Source organism: Anastrepha ludens, chromosome 5, assembly GCF_028408465.1.
Source record: "Anastrepha ludens isolate Willacy chromosome 5, idAnaLude1.1, whole genome shotgun sequence".
In the NCBI taxonomy this organism is placed as follows: Eukaryota; Metazoa; Arthropoda; class Insecta; order Diptera; family Tephritidae; genus Anastrepha; species Anastrepha ludens.
The window spans coordinates 125,269,815-125,292,933 of record NC_071501.1 but is presented as its reverse complement, the minus strand read 5'-3'; the positions used below and the strand labels follow the sequence as shown (position 1 = coordinate 125,292,933).

Genomic DNA, 23,119 nt, shown 5'->3' with positions numbered 1-23,119 from the left:
TTTCTAAGATATTTATGTTTAAGTTCTGATTGTTAGAATTCATGTTGTTGGACCCCAACTCGTAAGCCGTTATCCCTATCCCGGTGCGTAGTCACTTATTCATGATTCCATGGTTATCTTTGCAAGCAGGGAGGCCATGCGAGGGTTGACGAAGGCTCCTTATGAGAGCCTAAGTTCAGAGCCGAATCAGTGCTAACTAGGAATATTACATCTAGACCTACGCCGACACTTAATGGCGACGGGATATGGAGCGTTCTTAGAGATTTGCCATAGTTTTAACGGGGTGGGGGCGGCTGCACCATTAACCTGAATGCCATTTCAGCTAGATTTCACTCTGCTTACTAAAGAAACAGAATAGTGCAGCCGTCAGCTCGTGGCAGTATGTTCCAAACATTTTCCAGTATATCGTAATTAAGACCTTACTGGGCTCGGTCTTAATGTAGATCATATTAAATTTGCAGCCGCCCCTAACATGGGGGACAGACGCTGACCAGGGAGCCGCCCAATATGAGTCAGTCGCTTCTGGATTTTTGTATTTTCACCATGCCTTTGCATGGTGAGGGGGACACTTAATTTATTAAAGGCGGTGTCGTTTCGCCTTTGTCACAGAAACCTCTTCGGATTAGCTAGCTTTTAGGCCGCTTCCTCCGTTTCTGCCGCTCATTGTCGGGGGCTGCTTATTTGTTAGAACTTATTCGCAACTAACCTGCTACTACAGGCCGTTCGGCTATCCGCAACCTGCCGACCCCCACGGTAGTTTAGAGCCCAGCTTAGTCGCCCGATCCCTGGGGAGCGCGACCTCCATACATATGTGTCTACGTACATTTGTACATATTTGTATGTGTATGTGTGTGTATGTAGATATGCATATATATATTGATGCTAAAAGTGTACACTCAACGTACGCAAGCGCTCAATGATAAGAACTCCAACAGAAACTTGAATCGATTTAAGAAAAACATATCATGTGATCATTCAAAGTCAACCAGATACTGCTGTACACGCTCAAAAAGCTGTGACTTTGCGAAGTCAACCTGCAGGAAAAATCTGAGCTAAAGAAACAATTTTTGGTTCAATACTAGTGAAGTGTAGCTAAATGCAAACGAACTCGTGCACAAGTGGCGGGATATTCATCATCATTATTAATGGCGTTGCGACACGGGGTATGTTAAAGGTTCCTTCACAATGCGCACCCAAAGCGGTCGATCGAGAGTTTTTGCGTCGTAGTTACAAATTCCCATTAGCTTCTCTATCATGGCTTTCTTCACGGTACAGTTATCAGGCATACGGGTAACGTTAACAAATTGCACATAACATACGACTCGTTTTGAGTGAGATCGTTTATTTCCAATTATAATAGATTCCATCTATTTTTATTGGGCCAAAAATCTTTCCCAAGATTTTTCTCTCCATATATGTAAAAATGTATGTAGCTCTGCCTCAAAAGTATAGGCTCCAATATGAAGATTTTGAGAAGAGTGACTGGATTTTAATTCAAATTTTCACATAAAATGATATTAGAAAGATAAAAATGGTGAAAGGGCTGATATTGCTGGTGTTTTATCTGCATTGCCTGGGCATATTTTTTTACAGATTTAACACTATTTCGAACTATCCATTACAATGAAAAATGCCTGATTTGCCTACATATGTATATGGAAATTAAAAGTAACCCGATCTAAGCAGAGCTCCAAAATTGCACGAAACTGGTGAATTTCTCTGCAGGGTATCTATGTTAGTACACTCTATACGTATTTACTCCCATTTATCCATTAATGAAAGGGTCATATGGACCAACCAGTCTTGTGAGGTAAAACTCGTAGATTTAGTGACAGACCCGCAGAGAGAGTGGTAATTAGCCGAGAGGTGTTTAATACGCTGGTGCATCTTTTAGGTTCTGAGTTGTGCTCAATACACCGACATTTACTAAGTCTGCTTTTTTCCTTGCAATGACTGTTGCAACTTATGTGTCACCAGATTGATCAGTCTGGGAGCTCTTATCGTTTTGCATCTTTCCACTTATCAGCTGGACGAGTGTGTACACACGTCTTGTAAATATTAGCAACCATAAATGATGACGTTGAAATGGGTTACTGGATTCCAATCATACAAAGACACAGGCGTTCACATGCACGTACGTACATAAGCATATGAGCAATTAACAATACTGAAAGCCACCCAGCAAACATTTGGGTTTGATATATACATACATACATGCATGCATTTAGGAATGATTAGAAATCAAGCATTTTCTCAAATGTTAATCATGGGAGGTTGGAAACCACGCCCACGAAACACCACTTGATAGAAACATTTTTTTTCTAATGGCACTCGCCCCTTGGCAGGTAATGGCAAACCTCCGAGCGTATTTCTACCCTGAAAAAGCTCCTCATAAAAAAACGTCTGGCGTTCGGAGTCGGAGTCTTAAAGCTATAGGTTCTACCATCTGTGGAAAACATCAAGAGGTATACCACAAAAAAGAGAAAATTTGTTCTCCATTTAAGACAATTTTTGTTCTAATGAAAAAAATATTTTAGCTGCCGAAATCAAAGATATAGGTTATTTATTTTTGTGCACAGTTGATAGCATTAATGTTGTTTATATAAAGCAGGTTTTGTATGGTGTAATGGGTTAGAAACTCATTAATTCATGCTAGAAATGACCCCAATATTGGAGAAATTTTTTTGTTTTTGCAATTCGGATGTCAGTGCTGGGACCTCTATAGCGTCAGCTCAAATTCGATATTCGAGATTATTCTCCTGTCTCAGATTGAATATCAGTCATAATGCGTATGGTTTCGTTCTTCAACTCTTGAATCGTCTTGGGCTTATTGGCATAGACCATACTTTTCATGTTACCCCAGAGAAAGAGGTCCAATAACGTTACCAGCATCATTATCGAAGTACAACCCATTAACTCCACTAGGTTTGGCTCTAAAGCCACACAAGACAGTGACTCGTTTTAGGTGCATAGCTTTTTCATGAAAGACGTATGGATTTTCAGTACCACAAACGCGATAGTTTTGATGGTTAACGTACCTATTTAGGTGGAAATTTGCCTCAATTTGCCGGCCTATTTACATAAAACGTAACATCGCTGTATGACCAAGTTAGCCAAAGCCTGTGGTACTAATTGTCTGAAAGAAATAAAAGAATTTCGCATCACAAATAATTGCTGTTAAAGATCTGCATAACCCTCGAGTCACGTAGTACAATGGTCTCCTGACTGTGTGCTTGGACTTGTCCAATCCCCCACAAATCTAAATCTAATATTGGTTATAGTTATATTATTAATAAAATAAAATTTTTTTTACTTTCAAAAATTTTATGAACCAAAGTCGTACACTAACAGCTAAATATTATTAGTTCCAACATCAGTTTGCAGATGTTTGATTTCGGCTTAGTGCGTGAAATTGGAATCCTTCAATTTTTGTTTTAAAGGATATTGTTCGAAATGTCAGAAGTCTACCTGTCTAATTCGAAGATGAGCCAAAACTGGCAATCCTGGACGCAGGAAGAGTAGAGGAGATAGTAGGCAGAAACCTTACTTGAATCTTCTCAGTCTTCGATGAAATGCTGCCGTAGTTCGGGGGCAGAGTGAACATCCAGGAGAGGAAGAGGAGGGATTGTTTTAGTGGCACACTCGACGCTGCAGAAGACAGACTCTGTAAATGCGAAAGCATTTTAAACGCCACCGCCGCATAACCGATTATCGTTTTAGTCAGTAAGAACTTTTGTATTACAGTTTATTGACTTTCCCAATCGAAATAACCAAACGGTGATTCCTAATACCGTTAAGAATACTAGGTACTACTTCACGGGAGGGGGTGTGGCCTATTGCCTCTACGTAACAATCTGCGCTGTTGTTCATTGCGACGCAGCTGGGTAATTACTATCCTTGCCATGTTACTGACAGCGGACCAATGTTCTTCTGAGTCAAGCATGATATCTACTAGGTTGCTAACCATTATTGGCTTCCCCACCCTATCACTCAATTCTACTCTTTCCAGCTCGAAACGAGGGCAGTCAAAGAAAACATGTTCTGCATCTTCAACTAGACTGTCGCAAAAGGTGCAGTACGGGTCATCTTCGTGCTTAAATCTATGCAGATAAGCCTTAAAGCATCCATGCCCACTAAGTACTTGGGTCAGGTAGAAGTCTATCTGACCATGCTTTCGATTTATCCATCTTGTGATATTCGGGATCAATCGATATGTCCATCGTCCGTTCATGGAGTTCTTCCATTCCTCCTGCCAAGTACGGATGCTTCGCTCCCGTTCAGTCCTTCGGTTAGTCAGCTGCGCCGGATCCGCTCGATGTTTTTTTATTTCGGCGAATTCTAGTGCAGTCAGCTTAACTGGTAGCATACCCGCGAGGACTAATACAGCATCTTCCGATACTGTGCGGAATGCACAGCACACCCTGAGGGCACATAACCGGTATACCGATTTAATGCCTTTCATGTATGTGCTGCAGTTACTTGCTTCGACCCAGGCTGGTACCGCATATAGCAAGATAGATGATACCACACTGCTAAGCAACTTCCTAGAAGCCTGCCTAGGTCCTCTCGTATTCATCATAATACGTGTCAATGCGGTTACAGCCTTCGCTGCTTTATCGCTGGCGTATGTTAGATGCTGTTTAAAGCTTAACCTGTGGTCAATCATTACTCCGAGATATTTGATGTACAGCTTAGATTCTAGTGCGTGGTCACCTACTCTGAGATTTGCTGTTTCAACTATTTTCCTGCTACTTATGAGAACTGCCTCTGTTTTATGGTTTGCAAGGCTTAAACCACTAGTGCGCAGCCAATCTTTTGTGATTTCGACCGCTTGGTTGCAAATCGCTTCGGCCTGGTTTAGGAATTTAGCAACGACTACGATTGCAATGTCATCAGCAAACCCTATGATTTGGGATCCTGGAGGTAGTTGGAGACGCAAAACTCCATCGTACATTATATTCCAGAGGAGTGGGCCCAACACTGACCCCTGTGGTACTCCTCCGGTTACTCTGTACCTTTTCATTCCTTCGTCAGTTTTGTATTGCAGCACTCTGTTAGTGAAGTAGCTTGCAACAATTTTCCGAATGTAGGCTGGGACTCGGAAATTCTCCAGCGCATTTAGGATTTTGCCCCAGTTTGCTGTATTAAATGCATTTTTTACATCTAACGTTGTGACTAGGCAATACTCTTTATCTCCGTAGAGCCAGCGAGAACCTTCAATCGCTTTGTGAGCAATGCGCTTAACCGCTATAACAGCATCTGTGGTAGAGCGTGTTTTACGGAAGCCATATTGGTGCGGCGATAACCCTCCGGCACTATCGATGGAAGATTCCAGGCGATTTACAATTAGCCTCTCTAGTATTTTCCCTGCCGTGTCCAGTAAGCATAGTGGGCGGTATCCTGAGGGGTCTTCCGCCGGCTTAGACCCTTTTGGTATTAGCACTAGCTTTTGCAGTTTCCACTCTTTCGGGAATGTGCATTCTTCTAAGCAGGAGTTGTAAACATCCACAAAGATTTCTGGATGCTTTTGGATTGCGAACTTAAGAGCTTCATTCGGGATCGCATCGGGCCCGGGTGCCTTATTGCCTTTGATCTGTTTGCAAATGTGCAAAATTTCGTCAGCGTTGGCCAGGCATCGAGTTCCATCGTCCTCCATACAGCTGGCCGCGTTGGCTGCGATGCCTTGCTGTTGGGGGAACAATGTTTTGACCACGTTGCGCAGAATAACCGGGCACGTCGTGGGCAGCGGTTTCAAGGCTTTTGTTTTTTTCATCACCAGCTGGTATGCAAATCCCCATGGATTGCTGTCAGCATCCTCGCATAATTTTTGGAAGCACTGGCGTTTGCTGCTCTTAATTGCGTTTTTTAGCGTTTTCCTTTTTTGTTTAAATAAGAGTCTGTTCCTTTCAAAGCTGGCCGTTCCTCTTGACCGCTGATATGTTCTTCTTGCTCTATTGCATTCTTCGCGTGCTGCAGAGATTTCTTCCGTCCACCAGTAAACGGGCTCTCTGTGGTTTTTATTAGGCCTTGTTTTACTCATAGCTGCATCACATGCTTTAGTGAGTTGCCTCATGACTTGGTTAGTTTTTTCAGCCGCATTTCCAGTAGGTGTAAAATTTGCCATCATTATCTCGAACATTCGACATGACAATCGCAATTCCATATAGCCGATTTGCCTGTTGTGTCGGATACCCAATCATTCCCATTTCCGTATTTATAGGGTTCGCTGAGTATTGCAATATCTATTTTGTGCTCTCGCACAGACTGTTCGAGCAGGCTTTGAGCCTTCTCGCAGTGATTTAAATTCAGTTGGAGAGACTTCATTTATGTCGCATTTCTTTGAGTGCTCTTTGATATAAAGGGCACTTGTTGCTAGTCATCGCGTGTGCGGTGTCGCTTATTTGTTTCTTTTTGCAAATTAAGCAACTTGCTGTTTGGGTACAACTCTTCGCCTGGTGATCTTTACTGCCGCATTTAAAGCAGGACTTGGTGAAGTCGTCCGTACTTTTGCATCTCGCTGCGACATGCCCGTACTCCATGCACTTGAAGCACCTTTTCGGGTCAAGTTTTTCTCTGATACGGCAGATAACTAGGCCAATCCGTATTTTTCCTGCTGCTGTAAGCTTAGTGGCGATCTCTGGTGTAACTTTAAGGGTCGCCGTTTGCGTCCCACCATAAGCTTTTCGCAAGTTAGCAACTGCAGACAAAGGCACATTTAGTTCCCTGAATTGGCTAGTTATGGCTTCATGAACTTCGTCTTTCGTCGTGATTTCGTCGAGATCACGAATTTCGATTTGGTGTAGTTCAGTTAGTGCCCTTACTTCCACTACATCTCCTAAGGCAGCTTTAACTGCTTCGTTAATCTTCTGAGTGTTTGGATCAGATGATCGCTCAAGCACCAGTAGCAAGTCCCCATTTGCAGTTTTCTTAACACCATATACTTTCGAGTTAAGCTCCTGCAAACATGGCTCTGTTTTCACACGTTTTAGAATGTCAGCGTATGAGACATTGCCAACGCTTTTCACAACGATCGCGTCTTTACGGGGCGGTCTCTGTCGCCTGCGATTTCCCCTCGTGTTTGCTTCGTCTCTTTGTTTCCCGTCTATTTTTGGGCTTTTATTGTTGTTTCCTTTACGGTTTTTCTTATTTATTACCGTGTTCCATCCTTCGGAGCTGGTTTGCTCTTTTGTTGATACCGGCGTTGCCTTCAGTGTTCCATCGCGGTCACTTTTGCTCTTTTTTGCCGGGCTTTTCCGTGCAGCGACTGTGTCTATACATCTCTTTGGCGTACCATCCGTGACGCGCTTTATAAGAGTCGATGTTTGCGTGCATTCATTTTTTGCTTCGAGAACCACACTTTTTGACCCTTTTAGCATCCTTATTCTAGAAGTCAGAATCGACCTTTCTAACTTCTTATGGAGCTCCGAAATGCTTGAAACCAGATCACGCATTGGCTGGTTAATGTTACGCTTTGGGAGTTCCATCATCTCCGTTAGCTCTTTAATTTTGGCACTGATGCTGCGGTTGAGCTCTTCTGTTGTGGCCTCCTTTGCGACACTGCTGTACTGCATGCATGGTGACGCAGATCGGGTTCTTCCAATCAACGGAGGCGAATGAGCCAATCTCGAGCTCCTTTGAAAGGGGTTTTTTTACCAGCTCCCCACTGCTGTTACTGCCGTCTGCAGTCTCCTTTGGGAAATCCAATGATGGATTGGTCGTTGCTATTTTAGCTTTTTCTAAGATATTTATGTTTAAGTTCTGATTGTTAGAATTCATGTTGTTGGACCCCAACTCGTAAGCCGTTATCCCTATCCCGGTGCGTAGTCACTTATTCATGATTCCATGGTTATCTTTGCAAGCAGGGAGGCCATGCGAGGGTTGACGAAGGCTCCTTATGAGAGCCTAAGTTCAGAGCCGAATCAGTGCTAACTAGGAATATTACATCTAGACCTACGCCGACACTTAATGGCGACGGGATATGGAGCGTTCTTAGAGATTTGCCATAGTTTTAACGGGGTGGGGGCGGCTGCACCATTAACCTGAATGCCATTTCAGCTAGATTTCACTCTGCTTACTAAAGAAACAGAATAGTGCAGCCGTCAGCTCGTGGCAGTATGTTCCAAACATTTTCCAGTATATCGTAATTAAGACCTTACTGGGCTCGGTCTTAATGTAGATCATATTAAATTTGCAGCCGCCCCTAACATGGGGGACAGACGCTGACCAGGGAGCCGCCCAATATGAGTCAGTCGCTTCTGGATTTTTGTATTTTCACCATGCCTTTGCATGGTGAGGGGGACACTTAATTTATTAAAGGCGGTGTCGTTTCGCCTTTGTCACAGAAACCTCTTCGGATTAGCTAGCTTTTAGGCCGCTTCCTCCGTTTCTGCCGCTCATTGTCGGGGGCTGCTTATTTGTTAGAACTTATTCGCAACTAACCTGCTACTACAGGCCGTTCGGCTATCCGCAACCTGCCGACCCCCACGGTAGTTTAGAGCCCAGCTTAGTCGCCCGATCCCTGGGGAGCGCGACCTCCATACATATGTGTCTACGTACATTTGTACATATTTGTATGTGTATGTGTGTGTATGTAGATATGCATATATATATTGATGCTAAAAGTGTACACTCAACGTACGCAAGCGCTCAATGATAAGAACTCCAACAGAAACTTGAATCGATTTAAGAAAAACATATCATGTGATCATTCAAAGTCAACCAGATACTGCTGTACACGCTCAAAAAGCTGTGACTTTGCGAAGTCAACCTGCAGGAAAAATCTGAGCTAAAGAAACAATTTTTGGTTCAATACTAGTGAAGTGTAGCTAAATGCAAACGAACTCGTGCACAAGTGGCGGGATATTCATCATCATTATTAATGGCGTTGCGACACGGGGTATGTTAAAGGTTCCTTCACAATGCGCACCCAAAGCGGTCGATCGAGAGTTTTTGCGTCGTAGTTACAAATTCCCATTAGCTTCTCTATCATGGCTTTCTTCACGGTACAGTTATCAGGCATACGGGTAACGTTAACAAATTGCACATAACATACGACTCGTTTTGAGTGAGATCGTTTATTTCCAATTATAATAGATTCCATCTATTTTTATTGGGCCAAAAATCTTTCCCAAGATTTTTCTCTCCATATATGTAAAAATGTATGTAGCTCTGCCTCAAAAGTATAGGCTCCAATATGAAGATTTTGAGAAGAGTGACTGGATTTTAATTCAAATTTTCACATAAAATGATATTAGAAAGATAAAAATGGTGAAAGGGCTGATATTGCTGGTGTTTTATCTGCATTGCCTGGGCATATTTTTTTACAGATTTAACACTATTTCGAACTATCCATTACAATGAAAAATGCCTGATTTGCCTACATATGTATATGGAAATTAAAAGTAACCCGATCTAAGCAGAGCTCCAAAATTGCACGAAACTGGTGAATTTCTCTGCAGGGTATCTATGTTAGTACACTCTATACGTATTTACTCCCATTTATCCATTAATGAAAGGGTCATATGGACCAACCAGTCTTGTGAGGTAAAACTCGTAGATTTAGTGACAGACCCGCAGAGAGAGTGGTAATTAGCCGAGAGGTGTTTAATACGCTGGTGCATCTTTTAGGTTCTGAGTTGTGCTCAATACACCGACATTTACTAAGTCTGCTTTTTTCCTTGCAATGACTGTTGCAACTTATGTGTCACCAGATTGATCAGTCTGGGAGCTCTTATCGTTTTGCATCTTTCCACTTATCAGCTGGACGAGTGTGTACACACGTCTTGTAAATATTAGCAACCATAAATGATGACGTTGAAATGGGTTACTGGATTCCAATCATACAAAGACACAGGCGTTCACATGCACGTACGTACATAAGCATATGAGCAATTAACAATACTGAAAGCCACCCAGCAAACATTTGGGTTTGATATATACATACATACATGCATGCATTTAGGAATGATTAGAAATCAAGCATTTTCTCAAATGTTAATCATGGGAGGTTGGAAACCACGCCCACGAAACACCACTTGATAGAAACATTTTTTTTCTAATGGCACTCGCCCCTTGGCAGGTAATGGCAAACCTCCGAGCGTATTTCTACCCTGAAAAAGCTCCTCATAAAAAAACGTCTGGCGTTCGGAGTCGGAGTCTTAAAGCTATAGGTTCTACCATCTGTGGAAAACATCAAGAGGTATACCACAAAAAAGAGAAAATTTGTTCTCCATTTAAGACAATTTTTGTTCTAATGAAAAAAATATTTTAGCTGCCGAAATCAAAGATATAGGTTATTTATTTTTGTGCACAGTTGATAGCATTAATGTTGTTTATATAAAGCAGGTTTTGTATGGTGTAATGGGTTAGAAACTCATTAATTCATGCTAGAAATGACCCCAATATTGGAGAAATTTTTTTGTTTTTGCAATTCGGATGTCAGTGCTGGGACCTCTATAGCGTCAGCTCAAATTCGATATTCGAGATTATTCTCCTGTCTCAGATTGAATATCAGTCATAATGCGTATGGTTTCGTTCTTCAACTCTTGAATCGTCTTGGGCTTATTGGCATAGACCATACTTTTCATGTTACCCCAGAGAAAGAGGTCCAATAACGTTACCAGCATCATTATCGAAGTACAACCCATTAACTCCACTAGGTTTGGCTCTAAAGCCACACAAGACAGTGACTCGTTTTAGGTGCATAGCTTTTTCATGAAAGACGTATGGATTTTCAGTACCACAAACGCGATAGTTTTGATGGTTAACGTACCTATTTAGGTGGAAATTTGCCTCAATTTGCCGGCCTATTTACATAAAACGTAACATCGCTGTATGACCAAGTTAGCCAAAGCCTGTGGTACTAATTGTCTGAAAGAAATAAAAGAATTTCGCATCACAAATAATTGCTGTTAAAGATCTGCATAACCCTCGAGTCACGTAGTACAATGGTCTCCTGACTGTGTGCTTGGACTTGTCCAATCCCCCACAAATCTAAATCTAATATTGGTTATAGTTATATTATTAATAAAATAAAATTTTTTTTACTTTCAAAAATTTTATGAACCAAAGTCGTACACTAACAGCTAAATATTATTAGTTCCAACATCAGTTTGCAGATGTTTGATTTCGGCTTAGTGCGTGAAATTGGAATCCTTCAATTTTTGTTTTAAAGGATATTGTTCGAAATGTCAGAAGTCTACCTGTCTAATTCGAAGATGAGCCAAAACTGGCAATCCTGGACGCAGGAAGAGTAGAGGAGATAGTAGGCAGAAACCTTACTTGAATCTTCTCAGTCTTCGATGAAATGCTGCCGTAGTTCGGGGGCAGAGTGAACATCCAGGAGAGGAAGAGGAGGGATTGTTTTAGTGGCACACTCGACGCTGCAGAAGACAGACTCTGTAAATGCGAAAGCATTTTAAACGCCACCGCCGCATAACCGATTATCGTTTTAGTCAGTAAGAACTTTTGTATTACAGTTTATTGACTTTCCCAATCGAAATAACCAAACGAATAAACAAACCGACCTGGATGACAGAGTCAGTCCCATGCCCGGATTTACAAAGGGGTTTTCAATAACAGGTATTACAAGCGAATGGATTGCGCTATCGAGAGATGGTTCACGATTTTTTATGTCCGGGATGGGATGGTATTGATCTGGACAACGTTTATTTTCAACAAGACGGCGCTAAGTGCCACACAAGCAACGAAACCATTGATCTTTCACGGGAAAAGTTTCCGGACCGTTTTATTTCTCAAAGGTGATCACAATTGGCCACCGAGATCTTGTGATTTAACAGCTTGTGACTTTTTTCTTTGGGGCCACGTGAAAAAGAAGGTCTACGCCAACAGCCCAGGGTCGATTCAAGACCTCAAAGATGGAATTCGTGAGGCTATCGAGGACATAGGGCAGCCACTATGCAATTCGGTTATGGAAAATTTCATGAAAAGGATACTGTCCTGTAAAGGTGGTGGTGGCGGTCATTTGCCTGATGTTATTCTCCACTATTAAAGGCATACCTTCCTCTTTATAATGAAATAAACATCCGATCATTTATATTAAAAAAATGCATTTTTCTTTAAATATCAAAATAACACCTCTATGAAAAAACCCTTTATATGGAACGACCCAGATTTATATCCGGCCAAGGACTGTCACCTCAGGGGTATTCCCCGAAAGTATTCCTCCCGTATAGGGAATGTTTATGCTGCTACAACAACAACAACAACGACAACGTCAAGCCACACACCGCACATAGCAGAAGAGGCTCGGTCAAGCACCTATCAGGGGGTCAATTATTTTCCGAGAATTCCTCTAGTCTTCTAATATTCATGGCAAAAATTGATTTGTGTTTTTCCAAATAGGCGGAAGTGAAATTCAAATTTACTTGTAGAATATGAAGCCTGAATATATGTCAAATGTGAGAATCGTTGGAGAAATTAGAGAATTGGTATCAAACTGAGAAATATAATTTTGCCAAACTATGTTTGTTGGGTAACTGGTGGCGCTAATAAAAGGCGACAATAAGAGAAAAATATATACACGCATATTATTAAGGCAATTGTGGCAATTGCGCTTTGACGGCGAAGCAAAACAGATTCGTTTGGCGCCCGCAGCTACAGAGTTTGGAGAATCATTAGACGATAGCATAGCAATTCATAGTCGTATCCGCTGGATTGAACGATTGAACGATTCGGTTAGGATTGTGAGTAGTCAAATTAGCAGCGAAAAGGGGTAGTGAAAGTAAGCAAAAGTGTTGCATAAGTATACCAATGTGTCTGCCAAAGGATTTGAAAGGAGTTGCGATCCAGCGGATCGTTGTAATTGTCGGTAAGTGTCGTCTACTCGTTCATGTTTTCCAATTATAATTCTTTTCTTAGGTAATATATTGTGTTTGAATTTCGGCATCATGCTCGGCATTACTCCTGCCCATTTGAGGCTCTACATGGATGAAAAGACACCCTTGGTCCACGTTGCAAGCAAAGAAGATGCCTCTAGGACGTATGGTTACTTATTTGCCAGCGCGGCTGTGAGCGCACTCATATGCAGCTTAGTCACGCAAAGATTTGGCCCGCGTGTGGTGTTACTTCTAAGCGGTCTGTTGCAAATTGTAAGCTCTTGCCATCAAATGCTCGCATCAGCTGTGCTTTCATGTTTTCTTTTTTTTTTTTCATACGTACATCAGCCGAGCTGGTTTTGCGTGCATTTTGCCTACGATATCGTACACATTTATTCGTCGCGCATATTCGGCGGACTAGCCGCCGGAGCCACTGTGGTGGTGCTGCCTATATTCATAGCAGAGATTTCGGAGGAGAGTAATAGCGGTAGCCTGATCACCACCATCGACCAGTGGCGCACATTGGGTATGCTTATTGGTTTTCTGCTTGGCCAGTATTTGCAGTATGAATATGTCAGCGTGGTAGCGGTGTGCATCTCCTGTGCATTCACCATGATGTTCCCCTTCAGCCAGGAGAGTCCTTACTTCTACATGCGCAAAGGTGATGTGCCAAGACTGGAGAAGTCTTTGCGCTGGTTTCGCGGAGTGCGTCGTATTAGCGACCGCAATCGACCTGAGTTCTTACGCGAATTGGACAATTTCAAGAACAATATGGAAAAACGCGCAATTGTCAAAACGAATGTACCGCAGCCGTACTTGTGGAAGGTGGCACTATTCACTCTGGTGCTGATTGTGGGTGCACAGTTGAGTGGGATCTTTGTGATACTCGCTTGGTCAGATGAGATACTCGCAAATGATGTTTTCGTCTGCTTTTCTCCAGATGCAAGTGCTATGATTCTGGCCTTCGTCCAGTTCGCTGCTACAACAATTACGGTGTGGCTGGCGCCAGTTTTCAGAAGAAAAGTAAGTAATGGTTTTCTGGACAGAAATTGGTGCTTACGGATGGGTTATCATTTTAGATGCTACTATTTATTTCGGCATTCATTTGCGGTTGCGCATCGATATGTTTAGCAATATGTGTTGTGACGGAAGTGAAAGGCCAATTACAATGGGTCGCATCCGGGTTGTTGCTGTTGCACATTTTCTTCGCAAACTTAGGATTGTATCCTCTTACATCGCTAATACCCAGCGAAATGTTGTCAACAAAGGTAAGTGTAAATGTACACTTTATTGAATGAGGGACGAAATAGATTTCCAAGCAATGTCAACGAAAGTTTTAAAAGAACTACGACCTTCGCTTCATGTGCTTTGCGCTCTCGCACCTTGATCAAAAAGTTCCTGTAATATATATTCAGAAAATTCAAAATACAAATTTATTCCTCGAAAGTGATATTATCGCCTTCAAAGTACTCCCCATCAACTGCAACGCACTTATGCCAGCGTTTGCTCCAGTTTTCGAACTGAAATTCTATTTTCGGTAATAGCCATCAGAGCCGTCTTCGATTTTTCCATTACCTCCTTTTGGTTTTTAAAACGCGTTCCTAGTAGTGGAGGAAAAATCGCAGGGAACCATATCAAGGGAATTCGAATTGCTCTGTGTGACGGTGCGTTATCATGGTGCAAAATCCACGAGTTGTTTTCCCACAAATCCTTCCCCAAAAAATTCCCCAAATTTGCTTCCTAATGGTCCTTATTAACTTTATGACCATCTGGCGAAAATTCGTGGTGTACAAACCGTTGTAAAAACTGTGAGCACCGCTTTCTTCTTTGACTGAAGTCAACGTGATTTTTTTGTCTTGCTCTTCACTCAGTCACCTGATGCCTGTATTGCGTGTCGTACTTATAAACTCACGTCTCGTCTCCAGTAATGATCCGTATAATACACAAACCATATAATTAACTACAATGTCCTGAACGGATCCCTAAGCAGTGCTCAAGTTCAAGTTAATTTGTGGTTATTGATCAACTTTTCTTTCACTTTATTAATTCTACGTTCGTCATTCTCGATGGACTCACGACCTCTTCTGAGTCTTCTTAGCTTCATGCTGCTTGTAAACGATTGTTTTCTTTAGAGTATCATTACCGAAACAGTTTCCCAACATTTCTGAGTTTTTCGCACCTTTGTATCTATTTTTAACACAAACTTTAATTTAATTTCATACAAACTCGTTGTTGCAAATTGAAATCTATTTTCAAAACTGTAAACAATCGAAAACACGTGTTGAGGTAGAGGTAAAATTTTGGTGGGAATGTTAATCACAGATGTGGCAAGCTAACAAAAACAAAAAACAACAGAACTAAAATCAGTTTACTTTGAGTTGTCTGGCGGTTGTTCCGTGAATTTTTTGATCATGGTAGCATATTCGATGATCCATGGGTCTACGTTTGCCAAACATAGTCCAATGCGTTGCTTCTTTTACGAAAATTGATATTCCATCATAGAGTTATGCCTTTAGAGTATATTAAGGGGTTACATACGTCCAGCAGCGCCAAAAGTGTGCTAAAAGAAAAACTGTTTTCAGAATGGATAACAATAGAAATAAATATAACAAATTTTATACATTGTTTATTAGTACTTAAACTTTATAAACAAAATTTATTTTAATTTTTTAAATTAGTATATAAAAAATCACGTGACCCAAAGTACTATGAAAAAAAGTTGCTCCACGGTCTACGTCATTTCTTCTTGAAATGTTGATGGATCTGTAAAAAGTAAAAAAAAATATTTTAAAATAAAGTTCTAGGTTTAGTCTGTCGAAACCGATTTTTGAATTTCGAAAAATTTTTGGAATTTACAGCATTTAAAAAATAGTATGCATTATACGTCATAAATGTCATACTTTAATTATGTTTATAAAATTTTTAATAAATATATCAAAAATTAAATCCATAGAGAAAACACTTTCGAATATTTAAAAAAACCGCCTCAAATAATATTAAAAACTGTATGAGTTATCAAGCAGACTGCGCCGGAAAAAGCAGTTTCGAGAAAATCGAGTTTAAAGTTTGAGGTACAGGAGTGCGCGGACCGCTCGCTACCTAGTTAATGGGCTGTAGAATCTATAATATTGGGAATTTCCGCATGAAAATTTCACAGTATGTTTCTAAGATACTATACTTTTGAAATATCGAAAAAAATCGATTTTTTGAAAATTCTAGACCGATGTAACCTTTTAAAGGCATGACAAAATTCTTTAATTTCCTGCAATTTTTCCTTTCTATCTTTCTACGCTCTTGGTAACAGCGTGAATTGCACCACACGGTAAGGCAAAAATTTGGCTTCGACTATCAATCTCTAGTTTCAAAGAACGCTGAAAGACAAGAAACCGCAGTCCCGGTTCGTTCGGTTAAATAAATTCTTGTCGGCAATTGGATGTTTGGGGCGTGAAATAAGTTAGGTGCTTCAAAATATTCATCTGACAATGTTAGGGAATGATGTTGCGACTTTCAAAACTATGTGAAAATGTTTGTAGTTTTTTATATAAATATACGTATATGCACCTCCTATTCGCTCAGAAATAACTCTTGTGAGTCACATAAAAGTTAAAATATTTATTTTTTAAAATAGACATTCGAACTATTCTTAGCTGGGAACAAAGTAAATTACTTTTAAAAATTGTGCATAGAATACGAAAAAAGGGGGTAGTTGCCAGAATTTTTAATTTCAGTACATCTTTAAATGGAAATTGGCTGCTTCTTCAACATGCAGTCTGTCTAGTAGAAGCGTGCCCGCGTTAACTTAGAAACTATTTGATCAATTTGATTCTAACAAAATGTTTTATATGGGCTGATAATATTGATTATAGGTATGTTCGCAAGTGAGCCAAAAATAAACTGGGACACCTGTTTGCTCTTACTTCAATTCTTTATAACTTGAGAACGGTGCAATAAATTTTGCAAAAGCAAAAACCAATATAAAGAATTCAATTCAGCAGTTTATTATAATAATCGAAAATAATAAAAGATTTGCATCATTTGGAAGTTTTCCAGCAAACAAAACAATAACCTAATGATACAACTCAAACTTAAAGTGGAACAGTAGTTAAATTATGGAAATATAATTAGGAAAAATGGTGAACTAATATTTTGTGTAGTATTCCTTTGCACGAATTACAGCTCGTAGACGACGTTGCATGGAGTCTACTGGAGTTTTGGTGACATCTATCGGAATATTTTCCTTTATCACTTTAATTGCTGATTTTATGGAATTTTTATCGCTAATCTGCCGTTTGCGCAATTCTCTTTCAATGTGGGATTTAGATCTGGGAGGGATGAGGAGGATGAGGCAATCCTTCTTTAACATTGTAAGCAAATCAGCGCAGTATGCTCTGGGTCGTTGCCGTGCATGCATGCTGGTAACTGCAATTTCTCGACAGTTTTGGAAATATGCGCCTTCAATATTTCTAGATAATTCATTTTAGTCATAGTGCCTTTCATAAATCAAAACTACCCCACTCCATTTGCTGTTATTGCTCCCAAATCATTACATGCCGGCCACCACGTTTCACAGTGCCCGTCGCATTAGACGGATTGACCGCTGTACCTTCCCTTCTTTAGACAAAACTGCGGCCATCGGACCCCAATAAGTTGAATTTTGATTTGTCGGTGAAATTAAAGTTTCTCCAAAATTCATTCGGCTTGCTAACGTATTCTTTAGCCCGGTTCAACATTTTACTCCCCTTAATCCTTGAGGGAAGGAGATTTATTCTAAGAGAGTACGCTTTGTATTCGTTACTGTGCGGTAAATATCTGATATTTTGTGGGTGTACGTTTGTACGTCAATTAAGAAATTGTTGAGTAATTTAACAATGTTAATGGCATATATTTTCGGGTTTTATTTTATTAAACATTCGAAGTGTGATCAAAAAGTATCGCGAATTTTGAATTGTCGCAGGTTACGTATATTCGAATTTCGATTTTTTTGTGGCGATATGTTGGTACTCATGTCGACAAGTTCGGCCATTTTGAATGTTCAGTTAATTGCTGACAGCTGCTTTCCTTACACGTGTTTCGGCTCGTCTTCGATTTTTACCTATTCAAAAAGATGGATCAAATAACCTGTATCAAATTTTGTGTGAAAAACGAAATTAAATGCGCAGATGCATTCCGAATGTTGACTGTGTCATACGGAGAAGCTACTTTGGACCAAAGCAACGTTCATCGGTGGTTCAATGTTCTCAGAAGGCCGAGAAGATGTGAACGACGAAAAGCGTGCCGGACGCCCGAACACTTCCACACAAGACGAAAACATGGTTGAAGTGAAGAAAATGGTATTGGCCAATCGTCGAAACACCGTTGGAGAAGTTGCTGATGACCTAGACATATCGATTGGCTCGTGCCATTCGATTTTTTTCAATGATTTGGGCATGAGACGGGTCGCCGCAAAATTCGTACCAAAACTGCTCAATTTCGAACAAAAGCAACATCGCATGAACATTGCAAATGAGATGTTGGACTCTGATTGGGACGACCCAAATTTGCTCCTGAGGGTCATAGCTGGTGACGAATCGTGGGTTTATGGTTATGACGTGGAAACCAAAGCTCAATCATCTCAATGGAAGCTGCCGCACGAACCAAGACCGAAAAGAGCGCGCCAAGTTCGGTCGAATGTAAAAGTTTTGCTTACCCTTTTCTTCGGTTGCAGGAGCGTTGTGCATCATGAGTTCTTGCCACAGGGTAAAACGGTCAATAAGGAATATTACCTGCAAGTTATGCGCAATTTGCGCGAAGAAATCCAGCAAGCCAGAAACGCCCGGGTTTGTGGAAGAACAAAAATTGGTTCTTACATCACGATAACGCCCCTGCTCACACATCGTTGCTTGCGCGCGACTTTTTGGCCAAAAACAACGCACTAATGATGCCTCAGCCACCGTATTTCCCGGATCTGGCCACCTGTGACTTTTTATTATTCCCGAAACTGAAGAGGCCCATGAAAGGACGACGCTAGCTACGATTGACGAGATAAAGACGGCATCGAAGGAGGAGCTGAACAAGAAAAAAAATGATTTTTTGAAGTGCTTCTAAGATTGGAAAAAACCTTGGCATAAGTACATAATATAATATCTCATGGGGACTACTTTAAAGGGGGCAATATAGATATTAATGGATAAATAAATAATTTTTGAAAAAACACAAAATTCCCGATACTTTTTGAACACACCTCGTATATTCCTGCCTTTGGTCACATGTGATTTAATTTTGGAAGCTCTTTCAGTACCACTTTTTCTAAGAAAAGAATGGTTTTCATTATATTTTTTCAATATATTAAATACTGTCGAATAGGTTTTTTCAAAATGTCCGGGATTTGAGCACACTTTTCTCTTCGGAATAATATTTCACCATAAGTTCTTTTACATCACTCGATGTTTGCTCTTATTCATCTTCACTCTTCAAAACTGGCAACCTTAATGACAAACTGTGAGAAATACAATTAACTTTTACAGTTCCGTTATGAAAGAAATAACGGAACGCACACAGTTGAAAAATTATGCTATTGCGCTTATTACTTAAATAATACGATTTACCGTTAAAATTATGCACATTGAATAGTTAAAAATAAAATATATTCAACGCAAATGATTTCCTAAAAATCAGTGTATAATGTATTTATTATTTATATAAATTTGAATGTATTTAATATTAGTGTCCGCGTTTCGTTTTGGTTCACTGAATATTCAATAAAATGTATAGTCACCATCATTCACATCTTCGAGTCATACTTTGTGTTAACTTCTGCGCAAATTGTGAAGGTAATCGGCTCCAAATCAGCCGAATTTGCTTTTATAACTGTTTGACGGTCCATACTTGCTTTCCCTTGCGTTTTTGCTTAACTATTGCCCGAACGTTTTCAATAGTGTTGGTGTTAGGCGGCTCTGAAGGCAAATCCAAGATTTCAATCCCATTTTTCTGTTTCCACTCTGCACATCTTCGCCTGCGATACTTGGGACCGTTGCCCTCTTGTAAATCCAAGGTTGGCTAGGTCTTCCAAGCATCTTCGCGGCTGATGGTAATAATGCTTTTGGGTACATTTTTTTCATCAAAACTGCATTCAAATTTTCGATAAATAAAAATAAAGGGGCAAAATCTGTTTCGGAGAGGCAGCCCCAAACATAAACCTTAACTGGATGCTTAATAGTTCGTTGAAATTGTTGACTATCAGTAGTACACTAGGACCAATGTATGTATGCAGCTCCTCACCCAAAAGAAAAATGCATCCGTGATTATTGCGTTTGCTCAGTTCCGTTCTGAATTTGCTTTAGCTCATGCAAGTCTTTCTTCAATGTGCTCCCGAATTTGAGGTAGTCTGCACGTAAACGCCTGCGAGTTGTGTTTTTGGATACATAAATTCAATTTTTCCTTAAAACTGCTTCAGCCTTACGCAACGATAAGTTCGTCATTGTCACAAATGAATCAATGACCTTCTTCTTAGCTTGCCTTGGAGAGGATTTGGCTTCGTCCGGAGGAGTCTTCAACATTTTTAACTTCGGTATACCATTGCACCCATATATGTATTTATGAACGTCTTCGACTTCTACAAATATTTTGCTGCAGATGTACGTAATAATTTGGAACCTTTAGGGTGTGTACATGGGAACAATGCTTCAAATCGTTTTTTATACGCGGAACTCGTCTTGCAAAAACAGCGTACGCTTTCTAAATTTCTCACAAAACTAACAAATCGCACAACGCACATTGCGAAAAGGATACGCCATTTGTAGCACTCAATTTTTTTTAACGCAACTCTAAGTTTGTAGTTTGCCAGTCACGCTTCTAGTTATTAGGCAGACTGTACCTGTATTTCGGTTAGAAGTTTCTCTAAATAATTGTGTTGAATGTCCATAAAAAAATTTGAATTTGAATTTATTTATTACTAGTATAATAATACATTATAATTTACCTGCAATAAACTGTAAGTCCTACAGAGACTATTAAAAGTCTGTTCGTAGGCTAGTAGCATTTATAATAACAATCTTACAAGCTAAATATGACATTTAACAAAATAAGTTTTATATGTAACATACGTAACATACATTTAACTTTATGTTACAACATACTTACAGTATTTTTTCAACTCTTACAGCTGCGCGTTAGGTGGACAAGCATTTCGTGGTCTCTCTCCTGGCTAATAACATTCATTCTCATTCAGGTAAAGTATTTAATATTTATGTAAACCGTTGGACATAATTCCGGTATAATAAGTTTATGCTACATCTTTGCATTTTTGTTTATAAAGTTTTACCATTACTTTTCATCGATGATTGGGCTTCATGGGTACTTCGTTATCTTTGGTGCTGCTTGCGTTGGCGTTGCATTGCTTGCTCTGTTTGTGTTGCCAGAGACGCGCGGAAAATCACTTGAAGAAGTACAACAAATAATGGGGTGTGGAACTGGACTTGCTGTCGCAGAGAAGGATGTGCCACAAGGAGGGAAAATCCATCTAGAGCGATACTGAGGAATTTCCAAAATTATATTTTTTATACCAATGGCTTTGTGAATGGCATTGTAAATTATTTTTATTTTTATAAAATGTATACCCCTTTACATATAAGTGAAGAGGACTTTTTAAAAATAGTTATTTCACATATTTAGATCTCTCATTGATTGCAGGACTTTTTATAATTATCATCAAGTTTCTTTCTTAAACTTCGTATAGTTTTCAATTAAACTTTTGAATTAAAATTTCTAATAATTACTTATCCCGTCGCAGTGTAGTTAATATAGGGTGGGCCATGTTAAATTTGCTTTTTGAATCGGTTATAAAAGAAAAACTAATCAATATTTTTTCAAACTTTTATTTATTTTGAAGATTGAACATTGTCATTTATGAATGAAAAATAATATCGTTCAAATGACTGCCACGACTGGCTGGCTTTACAGTAGGCCATTCGATCAACCCAATTTTTAAGCACATTTTCGATTATTTGGGCTCCAATTTCATGAATGGCAACTTCGATTTCGTGTTTTAAAGCATCAATCGTCTCTGGATGGTTCGCATAGCATTTGTCCTTAACGGCTCCTCACAAAAAATAGTCCAACGGGCTTAAATCACAGTTCCGAGGCGGCCAATTGATATCGGAATTCCGGCTGGTTATTCGGTTTTCAAAAACGGTAGCCAAAAGTTCGAGTGTAACTTTGGCAGTGTGATAAGTTGCACCGGCCGGTTGAAACCAAATGTCGTCCATGTCATCCTCTTCAATTTTTGGAAACAACTCGTTGAGCATGTCACGGTAACGCTCGCCATTTACGGTAACCGCGGCTCCTCGCTCATTTTCGAAAAAAAAATGGCCCGATGATGCCGCCAGACCAAAAACCGCACCAAACAGTGACTCGTTGTGGATGCATTTGCTTCTCTACAGTAACGTATGGATTTTCTGAGCCCCAAATCCGACAATTTTGCTTATTGACGTAGCCACCGATGTGAAAATGAGCTTCATCAGAAAAGAAGAAGAAGACTCACCACTTTGGAAATAGGTTTTCAATATTTTCCAATTTTGTTCAAGCGTATACGAAGTAGCATCACATTTCGTAAATGTCAAACCTTTAAGTAAATTATGAACACATTTGACATGTTACCATTCTCAAAAAATAGGTGGTTCAAAAAGCAAACGCTATATGGCCCACCCGTTATCTATGATTTTAAAGCAATCGTAAGGACTTAAACGATAAGCAATATGTTGGCAAATCGGAACCTTCGTCACTGTTAATTTCATAAAAATTGTGTGCGAATTCATAAAAGGTTAGTCAAAATTCGTTGGAAATCGTGAAATTCTTATGGGGCAACCAAATTTGCCGCCTGCATTAATTGACACTTACATCCTTTTCGGGTGTTTGGCCGAGCTCCTTCTCCTATTTGTGGTTTGCGTCTTAATGTTTTCGACAAATGTAATTGGTCCTGTTTTACGCCGCCTCTGAACGGCATATGGATTTTCAATGGATTAAATACATTCGAAGATTTGCCACTGTCTACAGAGGGGCGACCGCTTATAGAAACAACTTTTTCTATCAATTAGTGTTTCGCGGCCGGCGTTTCGAACCTGTGCACTTCCGAAGGATAGTCACGCACCAACTCGATCGGCTATGGTGGCCACTTCATTATAATATAAAAACATTAAATATGCATGAAAGTGTTGTTCTTTAGATGATATGTATGGAAATACAGGCGGGGCAAAAGTGAGTTCTTGGCCCTTTGCTTATTTTTTCGTTCCCACGAAAACGGCTTAAAA

The 23,119-nt window shown here is 40.1% G+C and overlaps 1 protein-coding gene across 3 annotated transcripts in view; it reads left to right on the top strand.

Annotated features, from left to right (window-relative positions):
• The window catches only part of LOC128865168 (facilitated trehalose transporter Tret1), a 33,038-nt gene extending 11,538 nt beyond the window's left edge, over nt 1-21,500 (top strand). Inside the window, exons 1-6 of one of the 3 annotated variants that reach the window (XM_054105242.1) lie at nt 12,302-12,829; nt 12,880-13,109; nt 13,185-13,859; nt 13,916-14,104; nt 20,977-21,042; nt 21,233-21,362. In XM_054105242.1, coding sequence (XP_053961217.1) covers nt 12,772-12,829; nt 12,880-13,109; nt 13,185-13,859; nt 13,916-14,104; nt 20,977-21,042; nt 21,233-21,271 — 1,257 coding nt within the window. In that variant the 5' untranslated portion in view covers nt 12,302-12,771 and the 3' untranslated portion in view covers nt 21,272-21,362. Of the gene's footprint in view, nt 1-12,301; nt 12,830-12,879; nt 13,110-13,184; nt 13,860-13,915; nt 14,105-20,976; nt 21,043-21,129 lie in introns of those variants that run through there. The other 2 variants (XM_054105240.1, XM_054105241.1) reach the window with 2 other exon arrangements.
• Nucleotides 21,501-23,119: the final 1,619 nt, after the last annotated feature.